Raw genomic sequence first — 22,615 nt, forward strand, 5'->3', positions numbered from 1 at the left:
CTGTACCGGGGATGTGGTGGGGTTGCTCGGTGCTTCAGGATGATGCTGTTTGCTGGGGGGCAGTGCTAGCTGTTAAGGTGGTTGAGGTCGCTGTTGGCTGCCGGGTAGGTCTGTCCTGCGGACCGGTGGGTGGGTCCGAGCCGGCCTTGGCTGGGGGCTGCTGTTCCGCACCGGATGTATGCCATTGGAGTGCCTCCTCCCCGCGGTGGTGGCCGCCAGTTGCTCGCACGCCGGTGGAGGCCCCGCCTCGTAGGTGCACCGTCTGGGGTTGTGCGTGGGGTGGCCCCTGCTTGGGCGGTGCCCTTGCGAGGCCAGGGTCTGCTGCTCTGCCGCCTCGGGGCTGCACACGCCATATGCCGGTGTGGCGGTGCGGCTCTGATCGTCTGCTGGGCGTAAGCCTTGGCTCGTCCACTACGGTCTCGGGCGGAGGGGTTTTTGGGCCATCCTCTCGGGGGGTTGGGTGCGGGGGTGTTGGTGCGGGTGGGGGGGTTCTGTAATATCAGGGCGTTTCCTTTCAAATTGAAATCAAAATCATATGTAAAAAGTCCCATATTTGAATCTTTGGTGAGCTTTTATTTTGTAATTACACATCAGAATTTCTTGAAACTCATTGCGTCACACCATGGGGTTTTATACTAGAACCCTGAAGTAAAATTATTCTGTAATATCAGAGCGTTTCTTTTTAAATTGAATTAAAAAAACATTTGTAATAAGTCTCATATTTGACACTTTGACAGGCTTTTATTTTGACACTACACATCAGAATGTCTTGAAACTTATTGGGTCACACTATGGGGTTGTGTATTATAACCCTGAAGTTGATTTTTTCTTGAATGTCAGGGATTTTCCTTTTAAATTGAATCCAACATCATATGTAATAAGTCCCGTATTTGAATCTTTGGTGGGCTTTTTTTTTGAAACTACAGATCAGAATGTCTTGAAACTTTTGGGTCACACCATGGGGTCATGTACTATAACCCTGAAGTGGAATTATTCTGTATAATTAGGGATTTTACTTTTAAATTGAATCCAAAATCATATGCAATAAGTCCCATATTTGAATCTTTGGTGGGCTTTTATTTTGAAACTACGGATCAGAATGTTTTGAAATTTATTTGGTCACACTATGGGGTTGTGTATTATAACCCTGAATTGGATTTTTTCTGTAATATCAGGGCTTTTGCTTTTAAATTGAATCCAACATCATATGCAATAAGTCCTACTTTTGAATCTTTGGTGGGCTTTTATTTTGAAACTACAAATCAGAATGTCTTAAAATTTATTGGGTCACACCATGGGGTCGTGTACTATAGCCGTGAAGTGGAATTATTTTGTAATATTATGGCGTATCCATTTAAATTGAATCCAAAATCCTATCTAACAAGTCTCATATTTGACACTTTGACAGGCTTTTATTTTGAAACTAAACATCAGAATGTCTTGAAACTTATTGGGTCACACAATGGGGCCGTGTACTATAATCCTGAAGTGGAAAAATACGTTGATATCAGGGCTTTTCATTTTAAATAAATCCAAAATCATATGTAATCAGTCTCATAGATTAATATTTGGTGGGTTTTCATTTTGTAACTCCACATCAGAATGTCTTGACACTTATTGGGCCACACTATGAGGTTGTGTACCAGAGTCGGCGCCAGGCAACATTAACTGGGGGGCATTAAGAAAATTGAGGGGGGCACCGAGTAGCATCTTACTGTAATATCGGGGCTTTTTCTTTTAAATTGAATCCAACATCATATGTAATAAATCCCGTATTTGAATCTTTGGTGGGCTTTTATTTTGAAACTGCACATCAGAACGTCTTGAAACGTTTTGAGTCACACCATGGGATCGTGTACTATAACCCTGAAGTGGAATTATTGGTAATATGAGGGCGTTTCCTTTTAAATTGAATCCAAAATCATATGTAATAAGTCAAATATATGAATATTTGATTGGCTTTTATTTTGAAACTACACATCAGAACTTGCTAGAAGTATCTGAGTGACTTGCCAAGAGTTAGTAATATCAGCCAGAAGTGAAATTAGTTTGTAGAAACAGCTAGTTTTCTTTAAAAGTAAATTTAGAAATCAAAGGGAAATATTGGGACAAATGTCACATTTTAGGGGGTTTTATTTTTGAAAATCCACTTCAGATCTGCCTGGAATTATCTGAGTGCAACTCTGAGGCGGAGTACTATCTGTCTGAAGTGAAATGCTTCTGTGGAAATATGCAGTTACCCTCCAATAGCAATCTGATCATGAGGGAAATGTTGATATTTGACAATTAATTGGGCTTTTCAGAAACTCCAGCTATTGTGTTATTTTAATGTTGGACCAATTATACACACAGATTCATTTTCATTACCTTCATCTTCTAAGGCTTCAATGTGATCAGATGGTAATATGAATTCAGTAAATAATCAATTAATGAATTCCTTATATGCTCATTTAATTAATTAACTAATTACTTAATGAATTCATCGATCGATCAATTAACAGACTGACTGATTGATTTAATTCGTGTGAAATTACAGACTGCCTTCATAAATTTCGCTTTTATTTCTGCTCTGGCACTGCTTTACCATAATACCGTATATAAACAGGCACTGCAAATTGACTGGTGGGTATGTACAGCCTGCCGGAAACCAGAAGGAGAAGAAGACTGGCGGATAAATTGACCGAGGATTTGTGGAGGCTGGCATGACCGCAGTTACACCCCTTCCGTATGATTTCACACATTTACTAAAGGTCAAAACAAATTAACAAATATGGAAACACTTTTACACTTACAATGCGCCGTTTGTTTAAAAAATTGTAAATTGGTTTTGGCATTTGTAAAAGTGTTATGTTCAAACATGTAAATTTGTTGTGATATTTGTAAATGTGTTTTGCACTTCTCAGCCACCGTATAAAAGTTTTGTTTTATTTTGAAAGTACAACAGGATTACAGTCATAATGTAGTGAGACTTGACGCTGACACGAGAGATACACGCTGGAATTACACACAAAGCAGAGGTTCACTGTACGACCTGGAACGTTGGAGGACAGCAGGAGCAGCCGAAAGACCGGAGCAGATAAGAACTATTCAAATACCGACCCTGGATATGAATTGCTCGCGTTGAGCGAATATTTTAATTTTGGGCAAATATTAATTTATTTTTAAACGAATGCCAGGCGAGCCACTGCACTGGGGACGACTTGTAATCACCGATCTTGTATCAGCCGTAAACTTCTCAGATTAACTGTGGTTAATTCAGACATTATAACAAGACTTTAATAACTGGAGTTGACCACCTTAATAGTGACTTACGAAAGAGTCTCTGAAGTGAAGACAGGAGAGCAGCGAGCATGTAACGCCACTAATTTCGCTGCGACTCTGATGTGAATTAAATAAACCTATAGCAGTCCAGAGAAGGCGAAAGAGCACTGAAGGAGACAGCTGAAGATGAATACGAGTCTCTGTTATGCGACAATGATGAAGCTCTTCAACGGGAAGAAGACAACCACAACGGGACTGTATGGCGACTTTTAACCCGTAAACGAACTGTTTTGTTTAAAAACAATCCACTAAAGACGTGTCGTCCCACAACTGTGAATTTAAACAGAAAATACCCTTTTTTACTGGTTCACGGTAACATGGCCCGCGTACCACGGGACAGCTCCGCGTGGTTGCTGTGGAAACGGACCCTCCTTGCGCTATGGTTGTGCTCATCCGGTGCGCGTGGAGGTGAGGACGAGGACGCCTTCAACGCAGAGGTAATGATTATTTTTCATTTGTCTTTGATATAAATACAACTGTCAACTGAAATGGTAAAACATACTCCACAGATTATAGCTTGTTATTGCCCCAAACACAAAATGTTTAATTTAAATGTACATAAGAAATCCAGTGACGAACTAAACTGCAGAGCAACCTGCAGTCAGATCAGGTTTTAAATCATGATTAGTATGTCTTTGGCGTATAATTTAGGGTTTTATCTTCGCAACGGGTAGGCTACTAGTTTGCATTGCTGTGATAGGCCTATAAAGGTCCTTTCCCCCTTCTATTTTTTTTATTTATCCATATTGTTTATTGGTTACTACGGTTTTTAAGATTTTTTTCTGCAGGTCATAAATTTAGTTTTGCTATTGTATATTTTTTTGTTTCTTTTCAGTAACTGAACCTAAAGCTACTGACTTGATAATACTTCTCCTTTATGATACTTCCCCATCGTTGGAATAATACAGTATCATTAATTATTAATGCATTTGGTCGTTTGACACATTGCCCAGTATAAATCCACCAGTGACGTGCTGTCAGGGTAGGCAAGGTAGGCAGTGCCTACCCAAGGGTGAATTAATATTTTGATTATTTAATTATAATTTTTTTTTTTTTTAAATTATAAATTATTTATTTTTCCATTTCCAATAGCCTACAGTACCAATAAGTTTGAAAGTGTCCGCATTTTGTGTGTTTCATAGCCCAAATTGCTAAACAGCGCTATTTCCTGGAACAGCTGCACAGTCTTTTTTTTTTTTTTTTTTTTTTTTTTTTTTTTTCGCTCCGCTGTAAGGCAGAGGGAGGCCACGCCCCCTCCCAAAGGCACGTCGCTCCTCTGCCACCGTTCCCATTGCGTGATTTTACGTGTTTGCGCATGCGCAGTCAGGTCCCTAATATGACATCCATTTACGTGCAAAGGCAGCGCAGAGAGCTGCCTTTGGACGTAACTGTGCTATGCTAAATGCTATACGTAAGTTTCACAGCACATTAGTGAATAGATGACACGTGACTGCTGCTGCTACGTTCTCTAGCTAGTGGGCGGGACAACAATACAGTGTGGATGACAGCGCTAGAGATGATAGAGAAACTTTGTTTTGAGGAAAAACAACAGCTTTTAAAAGATGGAGACCAACACCTGAGTTACCAGAGCTTCAGCAAAGGTAAGGTAAGAATGTTTCATACTTTTCACAGTGAATGGTACAAAAGGAATGATTGACTTTGTGGATGCTCCTCACTGAGGCTGTTCTAAGTTGTCATTTTTTCCGTGTTTCTGTGTTTCCAACACAAACAGTGGATGTGCTGCCGTGTCATGAGATATATCTTGTTGGGAGAGTATGGAGGCTATATTAAATAATTGTTTATGTTTCTTTAATGGTGTTGTACGATGTTGATTTTGTTAGATGGCTAAATGCTTGTTCATGTGGATCTTATTGGGTTTTTTCTTTCTTATTATGAATTTTATATTTTGATAAGCGCATTGAGATGACTTTGTTGGAAATTGCTTTATACAAATAAAATTGATTTGAATTGAATTAACACTTGACAGCAGAAACATATGAAATTGTCATTGGTGGTCTCGATTTGCAATGTGCCTACCCAGCCCTAGTGGTCACGGCACGTCACTGAAATCCACCATGTGTCAGTGGGTGTAACAATGATAGGTTTTATATAGAGCAACTGCCTAGAGGACCTGACCTCCATTGGGAGAAACTTGAGTCTATCCTGCAAAGACTCTATTGGTACTTTCCCTGTCACACATTAAGCCCAACTGCAGATGCCTCAGTGGGGGACTGAGTGCTATTAGCATCTGGGCAATGTTTATACCATCTTGGTTTAGAGACAGATGCAAACCTTCCTTAAACCCCAGTAGTACCCAAAAAAGCAAAAAATAAATAAATAAATAAATAAAACATTTCCTTCCAAAATGCAGCTTGAAATCTTCTGCAACCTCTGTTACTTAAAGAATGAGAGAGTAAAGTTGTTCAAATTAACTCATTCAGTGCCAGCCATTTTCAGAATTTGTGCCCTCTTGAGTGCCAGCCATTTTTGAGTATTTTGACTGATTTTTAAAGACCCACAGAATATTTTATAATATGACTATTTGAAATCTGACACCAATTTCTGAAAGATTGAATCTTCTACTTTCATCAAAATTGTTTCTGGCTTGTTTCGTTCTCCATTAATCAGCCGTTGAATAGAGCAAGTTTTACACAAATCGCCAGTTTCAGAGCAAAAAGCTGAGAAAACAGACTTTTTCTAAAAAAAAATCTGTCTGACTTTGAAGCTTTTTTTTTTTTTTTTTTTGCTTTATTGAAAACTATAACATCTGAACATTGGTTTCCTTCCTTTTACTTACTGTATTTTGTATCTCCTCCCCCTGTCAATCACACAGACATAACTTCGTCTTTCTCCCGACTCGCAGGGATGACACATTTAGCCCTGTTAGTTGAAAAATGGTAAATGGTAAATAGACTTGATTTATATAGCGCTTTATAACCACACTGAAGCAGTCCCAAAGCGCTTTACATATCAGCTCATTCACCCAATCACTCTCACATTCACACACCAGTGGGACAGGACTGCCATGCAAGGCGCTAGTCGACCACTGGGAGCAACTTAGGGTTCAGTGAAGGTTTTATCTCATGATTGCGACAATTTAGATAATACACTCAGGTCCACACATGTTCTGTGTTAGTATGTGGTGCTGTGAGCTGCTGAATACTTCACAATATCACTCTGTAGCGCCATTATCTCCTTCATCCCTGCTTCTTCCTCCTTAGCTCATGGTAGCGTCAGTGGCTAATCTCTCATCTAAAGGTGCGCTGCTGCCACCTTCAGGGCACCAGTGGGTCGTCACTACATCGCATTACAGCTTAGATATTGATGAGGGACCTCTGCCAGGGTGTATTCTTGTAATTCCCGTGGAAAAAAAAACGCAAATGACGAGTTTTCTCTTCAATGGCACTGAGCGTTTGGATTTGAAATTACAAATGAACTCATCAATGGCACTGAGTGAGTTAAGCAGTGTTATTTATTATATTCTACATGATATATCATACAACACTCAATACATGTGCTTTAATATGGGAGATACACTTTAACATGGAGGGATAGACTTGCTGTCAGTTGTAATTCACTAAGTTAAAGAACAGATAGGAAATAATAAAATTATCTATATGGATTAACAGCATTTAAAAGTCCAACAACGTAGATTATAGTATTTAAAGTCTCTAACAATGTAACTCCACCTTTGCTGATTGTCTATGTGCTCCCGTGGTTGGTGGATGCCGTTTTTGTTGTGGGGAGGCGGGCGAGTAGATTATCACAACGCCGCTCAATCCACCGCTTTATATCTAGACAAGTGCATACTGAGCGCAGGGTTTGCTTGTTCTCTGTGTATCACAACAAACAACAGACTTATGGGTATACAGATCACCTGCTGTGTCCGCCATGTTGTAAACAAACAAAGCTCTGAGCTGCTACAGGAAGCAGGAGGGTCAAATGTCATCGGCTGCTGGTCCTTTAAAACTTTAACTTGGTTTTATTTTGTAAACCTTTGAATTTTATACCCTAATTTTTATCATTTCCTAGTCACTGTGTTTTTGGCACTTAATTTATGTGTTTATAACATACATTACATTAACTTTACTTTTTTTGAAATTTTAAACTCCGCTAATGACTTCTATTTCATCATCTTTCTTTATTTAGACAACTTTACTGGCTTTCAAACTTGCTAAATAGGGTAAATAGTCATCTACTGTTATTATTATTTTTATATGTTTCAAATTACTTACAAAAAACATGAGATTAATGCTGAAATCACGCAAGATTTTGTTGCAAGAGCTTAACATGTCTGTTTGCAACACTTTACGGGGAAAATACCACGGAAATGTGTGATATGTTCCCAAAACATGATTTGTAAAACCTTTACTTACTGCCAAATGACCAATTGCCCTCACATTTTGCACAAACTCCTGCGCAGCCATGTAATTGGAGTTGCATTGCTTCTGTTGTGACGTGTCACCAGGTAAACTAACACTGGTGAAGACGATTTAAGAGATAAGAGTCAGCTCCTCCCATTCCTGAGTAAAGGTTATTACCAGTAGTTGAAATGCATTTGTTTGTTGGCTGACAGAGAAAACAAACACTGACTGAATGAATGCCAGACCTCTTGGCCATTGGATGAATGCTAGTACAGTATTACCAAACTCTGTGACCTGGGAGCCTTACTGGTAGTCAGGTTACATCTTTTTCTGTTTTGGTGGCAACGATGCAGTGTATGTAGAGCATCTGATTTTCTTTCTTTTCTTTATTCTTTTTTTCCCCCCAAAATTTTCCATACAGAAGAAACAAAAAGAAAATTAAGACATAACAAAAAAAACAAGAGGTGTACATAATACAATTATATGATGTTTTACAGTTTATACATGTAATACAGAGGATCATAAATACTTGGACCTCCGGGGCAAGATATAAGTTTTCCATTTCTCCAGAATTTTGTTAAACTTGTCTGTTTGGAGTCTTTTATGAAATGTAATTTGTTCCTAAACAAAAATTGCATATACCAAATTATACCAATCATCCAAGTTCGGGGATTAAGAATTTAACCATCTTTTTGTGAGTGATTTTTATGCTGCTAAACTCAGCATACCAGACATTTCGTCTCTTTATCTGCATGATTAGAATATAACGAGCCAATTAGTAGTTCGTCCCAGTTTAAAGTTGTCTGTAGATTTAAAATGATTTTCAATTTGATTTTAACCAAATTCCAAAAATGTTGTAGTGATGCATATGGTATTGTGGCAATCCCTGGGCACAACAGTTTCTCCAACAGCTGGAAGTATAAAGAATAATGTGAACTCTGAGCTGGCGTAATGAAGTGTCTACAAATGCTCTTCCAGCCTAAACATCTCCATAAGTTTGAACTGGTGATTTTCCACTGAAAGGCGCAATGTTTTTGCCAAATATGATCCAAAATTAAATTATTTGATTCTCTTTCCTATTTTTGTTTTATATAGAGCATCTGATTTTCAGTTTAAAATGTTTCCTAATTCTACGTGAATTTCAGAATGTCCCCATTTTCGTGCATTTTTCACATCAGGCTACCTATTTTCATTTAAATTTCATGGGCTTTCCCCAACAAGATGTCACTACTGGCTATTAAACTTACTGAAAATGTACGAAACCTGATTAAATGTGGTAGTTTGAGTCAACCATTGTTGTAATTTTAAGTTTCTCCGCTGTAGAAGTGTGTCAAAAGCACACACGGAACTCACACAAGATTAGACATTAGACATGGCTGTCTGTTATTCCTACACTTGCGAGACATTAGGCTTCCCATTTTACTGTGAAGTATATGAAATAAGTGATATTTTCCCAAAACATAGGTGAGAGTTTAGTTCATGACGTATAGCTGTTTCTATTTCACGAGGTGTATTTGTTCGTCATAACTTTAGAATTCATAGCGACATTGCAAATTACAAATTTTACGAAATTTAATTTCATTCAGCAGACACTTTTATCCAAAGCAACGTACAAAACAAGCAGTTAGGTTAAGAAACTTGCTCAACATCTGACAGTGATGACCTACTTACCTTAACCATTATGCAATCACCGGCCTTTTACATGAGATTTTACATTTACGACTCTCTCACTCAGTTATGGGGCAAAATTGCATGTTAAATGTGACATTCTCCAAAAACATGTTGTAAGGATATATTCTAGGCATGCAACAATTCTCAATAATATATTGAATCGTTTGATACGGCTTCCACAGTTCAATACCTACTTCTAAACTGCGTTTTTTACGGTTTGGAGTATAGGCTCCGTGCATTTTATTTCTCTCTGCCTATGTGCCTGAGTGTGCCTGTAAGTCCCACCACGTGAGTTATTAAGCCAATCAAAACGCACTAAAGTTTGGCAGCTCTGACAACATTTTTTAATTTTAGCATATTAGCAGTGAGGAGCAGCTGTGGCCTGGCTTTGATTGTCTAGTGTAATGACATAGGGTACTGTGAAAATTGAATTGCAGTACTTTTTTTAACCGCTATCCAGAAGTGTTGGCGGCAGGCGGAATCTGCTAATACTTTCTTTCTGGCCGCCTTCTACTTTTAAACATTGTTCATAAATGATTCCTTACCCCTTTAGCACCGAAAAAATATCTGTAATATTACGTGAATATCTGTAAAAGTCACGTTTTTATATCTGCTAGCATAGCATCTCTTCTTCACTGCAAGATATTTGCATGCCAACCGACCACTGGGTCACTAGCGCCCTCTGCTGGTCCAAACAAATATGTGACCTAAATACAGTGTTTGTTTTTTTAAGTGCAATTGTTAAGGCACAAAATACATTTTCAGTTGCACTTTTAAAAATAACTATTATGCAGTTTTGCATTGTTTACTATAGAACCAGAATTTAAATAATAAGCTTCTTCTTCATTTGTATTATTCCTTTATTTATTTCATTCAAGATTTATTTTTAGTTAAATTGCATTGTTTTGAATAGTTTATCAATGGATTCTTTTGACAATGAAAAATAAAAGGAAAACAGTATAGTTGTTTTCCCCCAAAAAATAAAGAAATAATTTTCAGTCATCATTTTTCTACAGTCCCATTTTGTAAATTAAATCGTGAGAGAATCGTATCATGAACCCAGTATCATGAATCGAATTGTATCGGGAGTTGAGTGAATCGTTACATCCCTAGTAAATGGTGAATAAAAAAACGAGTGTCTGTAAACTGTGTTTTACTTGTATCGCCTATTTAAATGGAAACACTTCCAACATGACTTCACATCTGCAGCGCCATTGCTCAGTGATATCATTGTCCGAAGCAGGGTGACCAACAGGTAACACCGTCAACCAAAAAGCAATCGTCCCTCCCAGTGCCTTTGTTCAGACTTACTCCACTTGTTTGGAGAAACAAAGAAAATAACAAAGGCAGTAGGTGTTCATTACCAGGGATTTAAAGCTGTTTTTGGTGCTTGAGGAAGTGGGCTTAATTATCTTTTAAATAAGTTGGATCTATGTTACAAAATAATTGGCCAGTTTAAGTTTACATTAGTACAGGTTTATTTTTTGAAAGTAATGATTTTTTGTTCATTTTATTTTTGAATTAATATTTCCCTAGTTTGTTCATGGGCTGCCAGAGTTAAGCACTTGTCCTTTGGAAGCGTTATTTTATATTTCTTTTATTAAGTTTTGTTTATTTGATATAATACAATACACCATACACAGGAATGTGTATGAATTTTGTTTTGATTCAAAGTCAAATTAAAATATTTTAAATGAAAAAAGGACAGGTCTTTTTTAATCTTTTGCTGTTTTTTTAAAAAATTGACTTAAAACGCTGGAAACATGGTCCAGGTCATCAGAACTGTACTGAACTATGACTTTAAAGGGGACATATGGTTTTAAATCCTTTCTTTTTACATATAAATCATACAGTTGTGGTCTATATGAAGCGGAACTGCAATGCTTGGGTCTGAATTCCTCATTATTATAGCTCCACAGGCCCCTTTTCTACCCTTTTTCTGATGTGCTTCTGAGAGCAACTCGTTTTGGTGCAGTCTCTTTAAATGCAAATGAGACACTTCATACCCTTTCCCTCTTCAGGTGACACTCGGTTCAACTCCACCCTGCTCGGCCATTTTTGTAGTTTGATAGAAGAGATACGGCTATGTAGCGGCGCATAAACTTTTTATTCAGAGGTTATTTACAAAATGTCAACAACAGAAGACTTGTCCATCCAGCCTTACATGTTCGAGCCAGAGTCTGACCCGGCGGAGCGAGATGAAAATGAAGATGATGAACCTGCAGAACCCTAACAAGTGAGCTAACACAAGCACCGAGCTAACGCTAGCGCCAAGCTAACGTCACAAAATGAAATACAATCTTTTTCGGAGACAAGAATGGCAAAATGAAATGACTAATGAAAACTTTAGACTTAAATTTCATCACGTAGGCCATATCATCAAGGATCTAAAATGAGCACACAGCGCTAACATATGAAGTCTGAAGATGGTGCAACTGCTAATGCTAACAAAACAATGACAGGGACGTCTTATCATCACACTTTCTAGCGTTATTTACATCTTACCAAAGTGCTCTGTTCGTTGTCTCCAAAGATAGAAGGAATTGAACCCTCAATCAGACAAAGTCTTTCGGCAAATCCTTCTTTATACTGGCGGAGGTTGCAGAAGCGGTCATCCTTGAAGTGCTTCGCGCACACAAAAATGACCTTACCCACAGATGTGGGTACATTTCCATAAAAAATAAAACTCAACCAGGCACTTCTAAAAGGTTCTGATGCTGGGAGAGGGTGTAATGAAGCGTGTGGGTTACTACATCCAACAACCAAACATTTTGATTTCTCCTCTCGTAACTTCTGCATCCTTGAGCTCGAAATACAAAATCGCAGCGAGAAATAAAAATGGCGGATTGCTCGAAGTGTTGGGCCTGTAGTCGATGTCCTAATTTGGCAGTTCCGCTGCAAATACTGACGTAATAGTTCAAAAAACGTAATACAGAATAGAAAAATCGAAACAGATTGGAAAATATGACCAAAACAGAATATAAAGATACAGTATCTACGGAACACCTGAAGAGACTAATTTGATTATTTATGTACTTCTAAGCACTCTAAATTTACAACAACATGCATTTAAGGGCTAAAAAAGTGGATTTAGCATGATATGTCCCCTTTAAACCTATGGTACATATTGAACTGTGGGCTGACTGAATTGTTGCATCCCTAGTGTATTCCCTGTCATATTGCAATTTATGCTTGGTTTTGTTTTAGAAAAAAAACAACTATAAAAGAAAAAGACATTTCATAAGGTAGGGCTGGTATAAACAATATTTTTTAAACAATTAATCTAGCGATTATTTTTTCAATGCATCGATTAATCTAATGATTAATTTTTTCAGTTCAATTTGATTCATTTATCGATTATCTCCCCATAAATTGACTTACAACAATTTATACATGTTGATTTACATATCTGGAAAAAAAAAAAAAAACATGAATTCTTTAACATTGCAATATATGTTTATTGCTCTTTAACTCAACATTTCTTAATAAAATTCAAGTAAGAATATAAAAGTACAAAATAATGCAGCTGGTCATGGTGTCCTTCCTGAACCAACAGAATTTAAGATTTATGTTGAAAACAAATCGATTAATCGATATTGAGTTTTAATTATTTTTTTCGTGTTGTGAGCCAGCCTCCTCTTTGTTTACATTTGTTTACCCTTTGGCATGATCATTTTTTTATTCGCACTATGCTGAGATGAGGAAGAGTTTATTATTATTTTAATTGTAATGTTATAGAATATGTAGTTATCTGATTTTTTTTATTCAGAAAATTTAAGCTACTGTGTGCTGTTGCACTTTTGCCTAAATTGTTGAATGACTCATTTACTTTTTATTTTGGGATTGTTCTATGCCTTTTTAACTCTTGAGGACAATCACAGCAATACAGTTGCACTTTTGACAATGATGTCTGCAGTCATTTTTAAGTACATAAAAAAAAAAAATCAAAAATCGAATCGAAAATTGAATTTTTCTTTAAAAAATCAGAGATTTATTCTTTTTGGGCAAAATCGCCCAGCCCTAGGCCTAGCTTTCTGAAAAGAGTGCATCTTTTAATTCTTCATTCACATGAAAATAACAAGTAATACACGCTGCCACCTTTTTCTTAAACTCAAAATTCCAAAATAAAATTCGAGTAAGAGTGTACAAGTGCGTGTGTGCGTGCATGTGTTTAAATGTGACTGCTGCTGCTGCTGATGAGGCTCCTCCCGGCGGGTGTTTCCTCCTTGTCCCGCCTACATTGACGCACTGCCGTTCGTTCACACCCTGGATAAAGGACGAGGGTTACGGGGAACAGCTATCTTCGACAAACGAGTGCGTGCCTTCGCTGCCTTGCACTTTTGAAACTCGAAGGAACCACTTGCATTATAGCTATTCTTCGGCGCTACCATCTTTGTTTTGTTCGAATGATACATCAGCACGCATATTTTTCGTCAACGTTTTTTTTGCGTCGATGACGTTGACGCGTCATCCCAGCCCTATCATGAAGTCAGTTCCGTATTTTCTGTCTGTTTTCCACCATCAAGGAATATCATCTTTTTAGGATTAGATGCTAATGTGGTACGAAGGTCCTTTTTTGTCTTTGGCATGATTGCAAAATCAGATTACTTCAGATTTTGCAGTAAATCCAAAGCCACTGATTTTATGATCCTAATTGTCTCAATGAGATGTGATCTCACGGCGATTAGGTTTTAAAAAATGAATAAAAAGTCATGCTGGCATTTATTTTATCCATTTACAGCTCATCATCGCTTCTGCAGATCATTATCTAATCAATCAATCAATCAATCTTTTATTTGTATAGCGCCAAATCATAACCAATGGTATCTCAAGACACTTTACAGTAGAGCAGTCTTAAGGACGGACTCTTCATTTTATGCATACATACATATGCATATATACGTATATACACATACATATGTATCCCACACCCAACATGAATTCATCATGGCGGCAAGGAAAACCTTCTGTTAAGCAGCAGGAACCTTGTGTGGATCCCATTCCTATGAACAGCCATCCACGTTATGCTGTGTTGGGTGTGTGCAGAGAAAAGGGTGGAGACAAAGTTGTTGAGACTCTGTAACTCCACACTGAGGATCCCACGGACCTGCAAGACAAAAGCCAGAAGGAGTACAGGAGCAAACACACAAGGGAAGAAGCTGACATAGAGGGAGTGTTAGGGAGAGGAATGGAACCCTCTCCGGTCCCTCTCTAACCTAAATGACCTAAATTAATAACATTCATGTTTGCATCTTGGCAGCTAAAGTAAATAGATACATACAAGGGGAGCGTGCTACAGTATAGCCCACTGCAGCTTTAGGACTGATAGAATGTTTGCTAACCTAGCAAGAGTTTCACTAGTGCTTAAGTCAAGTGGTGAGTTACATGCAAGATAACAAGCTGGTAACAGAGAGATGGGTAGTTTTGCTGTGCAATGTAATCATTGATTGAAGCTTACTGGACTGGGTGAAATTGTGCTACACATTCACCAAACACCTGCTACACAGTCTGTTCACATCCTGAAACATGTTTTCTGGACTGCCAATCCACTCCCCTCACCCCGTGTTTTAAGATTTAGTCTGAAAGCTTGACTGTCACAGCAAATTTGCGGTTGCCCTCATTTGGAGACGTGATTTGTGCTCTGGTTGAATGACGAAGTCCAGTCAAAGAATGATGATTTTTTAAAAAAGGATTTATTATAAACTAAATGAAAAAGAGTACAAAAAAAGGTCTTCCATCCTGTAGGAAGGGCAAGCAGCCAGCAACTAACTGGAAAGTTCCACAGCTTAAACTTTATACAGATAGAGAAAAGTCCCACCCTGATGAGAGGAAAAGGAGGGGTCAGATGCCCCCAACAGTGGAGATGTTGGAGCAATGATATCTGTCTTGATAATGTGTGTGCGTGTGTGTGTGTGTGTGTGTGTGTCAGTCAGGATGTGAGTCCACATGTGAGTTTGAGTTTGGCCTTGGTTAGATGCAGCTTATCTGTGTGAGTAGGTGAAAAAATGCAAGTCGGCCTTCGAAACCATGTGAAAGGCATAAAACAAGAATCACATCATAGGCACTGTTACAGAGCTCTGTTTATCAGAGCTTTGGTATGAGATCTTCAGCAGAGACTGTTTGTTGCTGGCACAGTGAATACAGCACAATCTGTCTGTACCGCGGGTAATCTAATCTAACATAACTTGGCAAAGGAGCAATGTCTCTGTTCAAAAGTACAACAATATTATGCAGTCATTGTGTATAAACACATGACAAATTGTACACATGAACACACATTTGATGATATGATTAATATAATAATTGCCATAACAATTGCTACTTTTTCTTGGCCAAAAGGATCAAGTTTGGAGTTAAAATGATTGAAGAAAAAGAGCGATATTATCAGTGTGTGCAACATGAAATGAAGAACTTGAGTGCTAAGAAGTAGGCAATGCTAGAATGACAGTAGATGTACGAGTGTTATTTTAGATTCTTTTTCTTCAGCTGTGCAACATGTGAGGGTTGACTGTGACAGCTGTTCTCTAAATGGCACCGCGACAAACTCCAATGAACACAGTCTACACAAACACTTATATACACAGGCACAGCCAAAATGTGCACATGCACAATCCGCCCTGGCATTCTCGGCAATATAACAAACCCTCTTGTCTGAAGACAAAAAGAAAAGAAATGTTGTGAGCATAGAGCAAGAGGGCAGAAGAGCATAGTCAGGCACTCCGGCAGAGTAGGGACTGCTGGCTGTGTGGGTAAAAGTACAAGTAAACAATGAAAAGAAGCTATATATGTTTGCCGGGAGGGATCATCACTAACAGAAACATGTGACTTCCTTCATCATCAGTGGTTTTGTGTTCAGGCGTTGCTTCTTTACATTCCAGGTTCTTCACCCCTTAAATTCCCTGTGAATATGGATTGGGTACTTGCACTCACTGTTGTTCTTGCACTGCACTACAGCTACCCAATACGAGTGCACCTAAAGCTAGGGATGTTACGATTAATTGTAAGGCAGTTAAAAATCGATTCATAGGTATAACGATTCACATCGATGCTGTGAAAATTGAATCGCAGTACTTTTTTTAACCAGCAGAGGGCGCTAACCAGAAGTGTTGGCGGCGAGCGAAATCTGCTAATACTTTCTTTCTGGCCGCCTTCTACTTTTAAACATATTCATAAATGATTCCTTACCCCTTTACCACCGAAAGAATATCTGTAATATTACGTTTTTCTATTAACTCTGTCTGCTAGCATAGCATCTCTTCTTCACTGCAAAATATCTGCATGCCAACTGACCACTGGGTTACCAGCGCCCTCTGCTGGTTCAAACAAATATCTGACCTAAATACAGTAAAATGACTGTTTTAAAGTTCAATTGTTAAGGCACAAAATAAATTTTCAGTTGCACTTTTAAAAAGAAAAAGAACTATTATGCAGTTTTGTATTGTTTATTATAGAACCAGAATTTAAATAATAAGCTTCTTCTTCATTTGTATTATTTCTTTATTTATTTCATTCAAGATTTATTTTTAGTTAAATTGCATTGTTTTGAATAGTTTAGCAAGGGATTCTTTTGACAATGAAAAATAGTATAGTATTGTCCCAAAAAAAATAAAGGAATATTTTTCAGTAGGGATGTAACGATTAATCGTAAGGCAGTTAAAAATTGATTCATAGGTATCACGGTTGATATTGATTTTCTGAAAATTAAATCGCAGTCCTTTTTTTAACCAGCAGAGGGCGCTATCCACAAGGGTAGGCGGCGGGCGAAGTCTGTTAATACTTTCTGGCCGCCTTCTACTCTTAAATATGTTAATAAATGATTCATTATCCCTTTAGCACCGAAGGAATATCTGTAATATTACTTGAATATCTGTAAAAGTCAAGTTTTTCTATTAGCTCTGTCTGCTAGCATAGCTTCTCTTCTTCACTGCAAGATATCTTGCTGCCAACTGACCACTGTGTTACCAGCGCCCTCTGCTGGTCCAAACAAATATGACGTAAATCAGTGCAATCGGTTTTTTTTTTTTTTTTTAAAGTCCAATTGTTAAAGCACAAAATACATTTTCAGTTGCACTTTTAAAAGAAAAAGAACTATTATGCAGTTTTGCATTGTTTATTATAGAACCAGAATTTAAATTAATAGGCTTCATTTTCATTTGTATCATTCCTTTATTTATTTCATTCAAGATTTATTTTTAGTTAAATTGTTTTGAATAGTTTATCAAGGAATTCTTTTGACAATGAAAAATAAAAGGAAAATTTTGTAAAATAAATCGTGAGAGAATCGTATCGTGAACCCAGTATCGTGAATCGAATCGTATCGGGAGTTGAGTGAATCGTTACATCCCTTCCTAAAGCATAAAAATATGATTTTACTATTTTTTGTTACAAAGCAATGCAATCCACAATTTCCTTTATAAAATGGTATTCCTGAAAACAAAACACTACAGCTGAAGACATTTTGGCTGAAAGTATACAGATGAAACCTCTGGGATGAATTTCAATCAAGCAATTTGTTAAGATCATTGGAGCGTTTCCTGGTAGATATGCTGCTTCTAATGTGCAATGATACTCATCGGGGATATGCCCAATCAAAATGTAGCAGTTAAGCTGCGTTCACACAGGATGCGTCACTAAAAGTTTGTACGTCCAGATTACATACAAAGTCAATGATAGATGCGTCCCAGATGTGAAATCTTTCCTGTGCGGGGGTGCAGTCCGATCCGCACGTCAAGTGCGTTGGCCATGCGAGCGCGCTTTTGATTTTACGCACATTCACACACCCGCAAGAGTTGAAAATATTGAACTCATGCGGCTGTTTCGCAAGACGAAAGCCAATCAGAGTCTTTGTTGATGATGACGTCAGGCCGTCAACATGGCACTGGTCTGTTCACCCATTCAACCATGGAGTAGAAGCTGTGTGTGACCACCTGGAGCTGTATGACACCGCCTTTATAACCGGGATCGGACTAGGAAGGATTTGGCATGGAGGTGAGTCAACGGGGAGGTGGTCGAAGCAGGTAAAAGTTCTCTCTGTAGTTTTCATCTCTGAAAGTCGGCACTGAGCTTGGATAGCATTAGCAGCTAATCACATCGGCTTTTTTCACTGGTGGTTTATGTTTATGAGAGGAGAAAAAAGAGCGCAGCTCCTTGCTTCAGCAGGCAGTGAAACTCACCATGTTGGATGTGTTGCTGGTGGGCGGGGCTTCGCTTCAGACGTGCGTATGAAGAGAGTGGGGACATTTTTTGATCCTGCGGTACGTTTTGTACAGCAGTCCGGTGCCACAGAAGACGCATTTGGTGTGAAAGCAGCATTACAATGACTACTTGCAGCAGCTGTGAGTGCTACTACATAACATATGTACTTTCTTGTTATAATTCTCAGAACATAGTATGTCGGTCGTCATATGTATGTGAACAGTCACTACTAATAAGCTACCGACTTGTTTTAAATATTCCATGTGATGAGAAAATAACATCCTTCTATAGGATATTTTATTGAAAACAAAGCTACATTTATTTAAAATTTATGCCTGCTTATAGAGAATATTCTGTACTAATAATAATAATAATAATTAAAGCCGCGAGCGGCGTCATAGGGTCCGATGAAGCGGCTGGGGACGGTAACCCACGGTCACGTATACCACTGTTGGGGATTTGGGAATTGGCCTGGAGTTGTAAGCGTTTTCGTATAACGGCGTAGTTATGGCGAAGGATTTTTCTTGTGTCATGATAGGCCCCTCCCACTTTTCACAGCCTGCTCTATTTGCCATAGCAATGTGCTTCCATCTAATAAGATTCACCCTACAGTGTTTTGAAGTCAACATGACATGTCGTCTTGCCGCTAGAGCTGCTGGCGTAGGATGGCCCAAGAAGCGGCGCCCTCTGAGAGCGCAAGGCATTGTGGGTGTTTTTGGTTATCGTTTGTTGTTTGGGGCTGTACGGTCATCATGTGTATCAAATATGAAGCACTTTGAACTTTGGATTCTGGAGTTGTAAGCGTTTTCGTATAACGGCGTAGTTATGGCGAAGGATTTTCGTGTGTGATTATAGGCCCCTCCCACTGGCCATGATGGGTAATTGAGCGTCATCGAGCGTTGTTTATGGATGGACAATCATCGTGTGTATCAAATATGAAGCAGTTTGAACTTTGCATTGAAGCGTTATAAGCATTTTCCTATTATAGCGTGCTGATGGCGAAGGATTCTCCCGTGTCATTATAGGCCCCTCCCACTAATCACAGCCTGTTTTTTCTTCCATAGCAATTTGCTCCCCTCTGTGTAGGGTCATCCTACAGTGTTTTGAAGTCAACACGACATATCGTCTGTCTGCTACAGCTGCTCGTGTAGGACGACCACAGAAGCGGCGCCCTCTGAGAACGCAAGGCATTGTGGGTAAATTGATTATCGTTTGTTGTTTAGCTCTGGACAGTGATCGTGTGTATCAAATATGAAGCAGTTTGAACTTTGCACTCTAGAGTTATAAGCGTTTTCGTATAACGGCGTAGTTATGGCGAGGGATTTTCCTGTGTGATTATAGGCCCCTCCCACTGGCCATGATGGGTAATTTGGTCATCGAGCATTGTTTATGGATGGACAATCATCGTGTGTATCAAATATGAAGCAGTTTGAACTTTGCATTGGAGCGTTATAAGCATTTTCCTATTATAGCGTGCTGATGGCTAAGGATTCTCCCGTGTTATTATAGGCCCCTCCCACTGATCACAGCCTGTTTTTTCTTCCATAGCAATTTGCTACCCTCTGTGTAGGTTCATCCTACAGTGTTTTGAAGTCAACACGACATATCGTCTGTCCGCTACAGCTGCTCGTGTAGGACGACCACAGAAGCGGTGCCCTCTGAGAACGCAAGGCATTGTGGGTAAATTGGTTATCGTTTGTTGTTAAGCTCTGGACAGCGATCGTGTGTATCAAACATGAAGCAGTTTGAACTTTGCACTCTAGAGTTATAAGCGTTTTCGTATAACGGCGTAGTTATGGCGAGGGATTTTCGTGTGTCATTATAGGCCCCTCCCACTGGCCATGATGGGTAATTTGGTCATCGAGCGTTGTTCATGGATGGACAATCATCGTGTGTATCAAATATGAAGCAGTTTGAACTTTGCATTGAAGCGTTATAAGCATTTTCCTATTACAGCGTGTTGATGGCGAAGAATTTTCCAGTGACATTTTAGGCCCCTTCCACTGACCACAGTCTGTTGTTTCTTCAATAGGAATTTGCTCCCCTCTGTGTAGGTTCATCCTACAGTGTTTTGAAGTCAACACGACATATCGTCTGTCCGCTACAGCTGCTCGTGTTGGACGACCACAGAAGCGGCGCCCTCTGAGAACGCAAGGCATTATGGGTAAATTGGTTCTCGAGTTTTGTTTATGGCTGTACGGTCATCATGTGTATCAAATATGAAGCAGTTTGAACTTTGCATTCTAGAGTTATAAGCTTTTTCCTAGAACGGCGTCCTGTAAATGCTAACCGTGTACATGACCTTAAATGACACCGGTCGAAAACACAAGGCATGATGGGAAATGTTTCAAAGCAGTCATGACCAAGCTTGGGCACATGTCCTTTGTGTGAAATTTGAAGCTGATCGAAGTTTGTGTGTCAGAGTTATGGAGATTTGGAATTTTTTGCGTGCTAACGAAAATTAGCATTGCATTTTTGTGGCGGCGCCACGACCAAACCGTGACAGATACGAAAATTCTTTCGATAACTTTTCATCTTCAATGGGTCCTATGTGGTGTTGCCAAGTTTTAAGCGAATCGGATGAATCAGACTAGTTCGCGCAGATGCGTTTCGAGGGCGAAATGCCATTTTTGACCTTTGACCCATGATGGCTGACTTCTTGTTTGGTTTTGGGCGGGGTCACAATGTAACTTTTTGCTCATTCTGGGGCGAAGACTACATGTGGCGATTTTTGTGCAAATCGGTCAGACCTGGCGGTCGTGTGGTTCCATCGTTTGTTTTGGCGGCGAAAACGCACGCAATGCGTGCGTTTTCTGTCCGTTTTTTTTCACGCCACCAAATTATCAAATTTTTCGCCAGGCCTGAGGTGCGTGCAAATTTCGGTGAGTTTTCGGGCATTTTTAGGGGGTCGAATTAGCGTTCAAAGGTTGCCTGTGTATAATAGTGAAAAACATCGAAAACAATAGGTTCCTCTGTCCCATTCTGGGACATCGGACCCTAATAATAGTCTGTATCTTAGATACAGTATATAATCTGTATGTAAACGTCTGACTGCATTTTGGAAGTCTTACTTTTTTTTGGTAAACTGCAATTGTCTCAAGTCCAGAACAACAGACAACATACTGTATGCTTTTTAACAAAACCTAATCAAGGTACGTCACCTGTTCAACAGTTGGTTGGGGTAAATGAAAGCCTCCCCACCCACCTAAATCGTAACCAAGGTACAGTGGGACAAAAAAAGTATTTAGTCAGCTACCAATTGTGCTCCCACTTAAAAAGATGAGAGGCCTGTAATTTTCATCATAGGTATACCTCAACTATGAGAGACAAAATGAGGAAAAAATCCAGAAAATCACATTGTAGGATTTTTAATGATTTAATTGGTAAATCTCTCGGTAAAATAAGTATTTGGTCACCTACAAACAAGCAAGATTTCTGACCTGTAGCTTCTTCTTTAAGAAGCTCCTCTGTCTTCCACTTGTTACCTGTATTAATGGCACCTGTTTGAACACGTTATCAGTATAAAATACACCTGTCCACAACCTCAAGCACTCCAAACTCCACTATGGCCAAGATCAAAGAGCTGTCAAAGGACACCAGAAACAAATATGTAGACCTGCACCTGGCTGGGAAGACTGAATCTGCAATAGGTAAGCAGCTTGGTGTGAAGAAATCAACTGTGGGAGCAATTATTAGAAAATGGAAGACATACAAGACCACTGATAATCTCCCTCGATCTGGGGCTTCACGCAAGATCTCACTCCATGGGGTCAAAATGATCACAAGAACGGTGAGCAAAAATCCCATAACCACACGGGGGGACCAAGTGAATGACCTGCAGAGAGCTGGGCCGAAAGTAACAAAGGCTACCATCAGTAACACACTACGCCGCCAAGGACTCAAATCCTGCATTGCCAGACATGTCCCCCTGCTTAAGCCAGTACATGTCCGGGCCCGTCTGAAGTTTGCTAGAGAGCATTTGGATGATCCAGAAGAGGATTAGGCAAATGTCATATGGTCAGATGAAACCAAAATAGAACTTTTTGGTAAAAACGCAAGCAGTC

The 22,615-nt window shown here is 39.1% G+C and overlaps 1 protein-coding gene across 2 annotated transcripts in view; it reads left to right on the forward strand.

Moving 5' to 3' along the window:
- The first annotated feature begins 2,973 nt into the window (after window positions 1-2,973).
- mmp15b (matrix metallopeptidase 15b) overlaps window positions 2,974-22,615 on the forward strand; it is a 63,481-nt gene continuing 43,839 nt past the window's right edge. For both annotated transcript variants that reach the window (XM_028441938.1, XM_028441946.1), the window contains exon 1: window positions 2,974-3,758. In XM_028441938.1, the coding sequence (XP_028297739.1) occupies window positions 3,639-3,758 (120 nt within the window). In that variant the 5' untranslated portion in view covers window positions 2,974-3,638. The remainder of the gene's footprint in view (window positions 3,759-22,615) is intronic.

The sequence above is a fragment of the Gouania willdenowi genome, chromosome 3 (genome assembly GCF_900634775.1).
Source record: "Gouania willdenowi chromosome 3, fGouWil2.1, whole genome shotgun sequence".
In the NCBI taxonomy this organism is placed as follows: Eukaryota; Metazoa; Chordata; class Actinopteri; order Blenniiformes; family Gobiesocidae; genus Gouania; species Gouania willdenowi.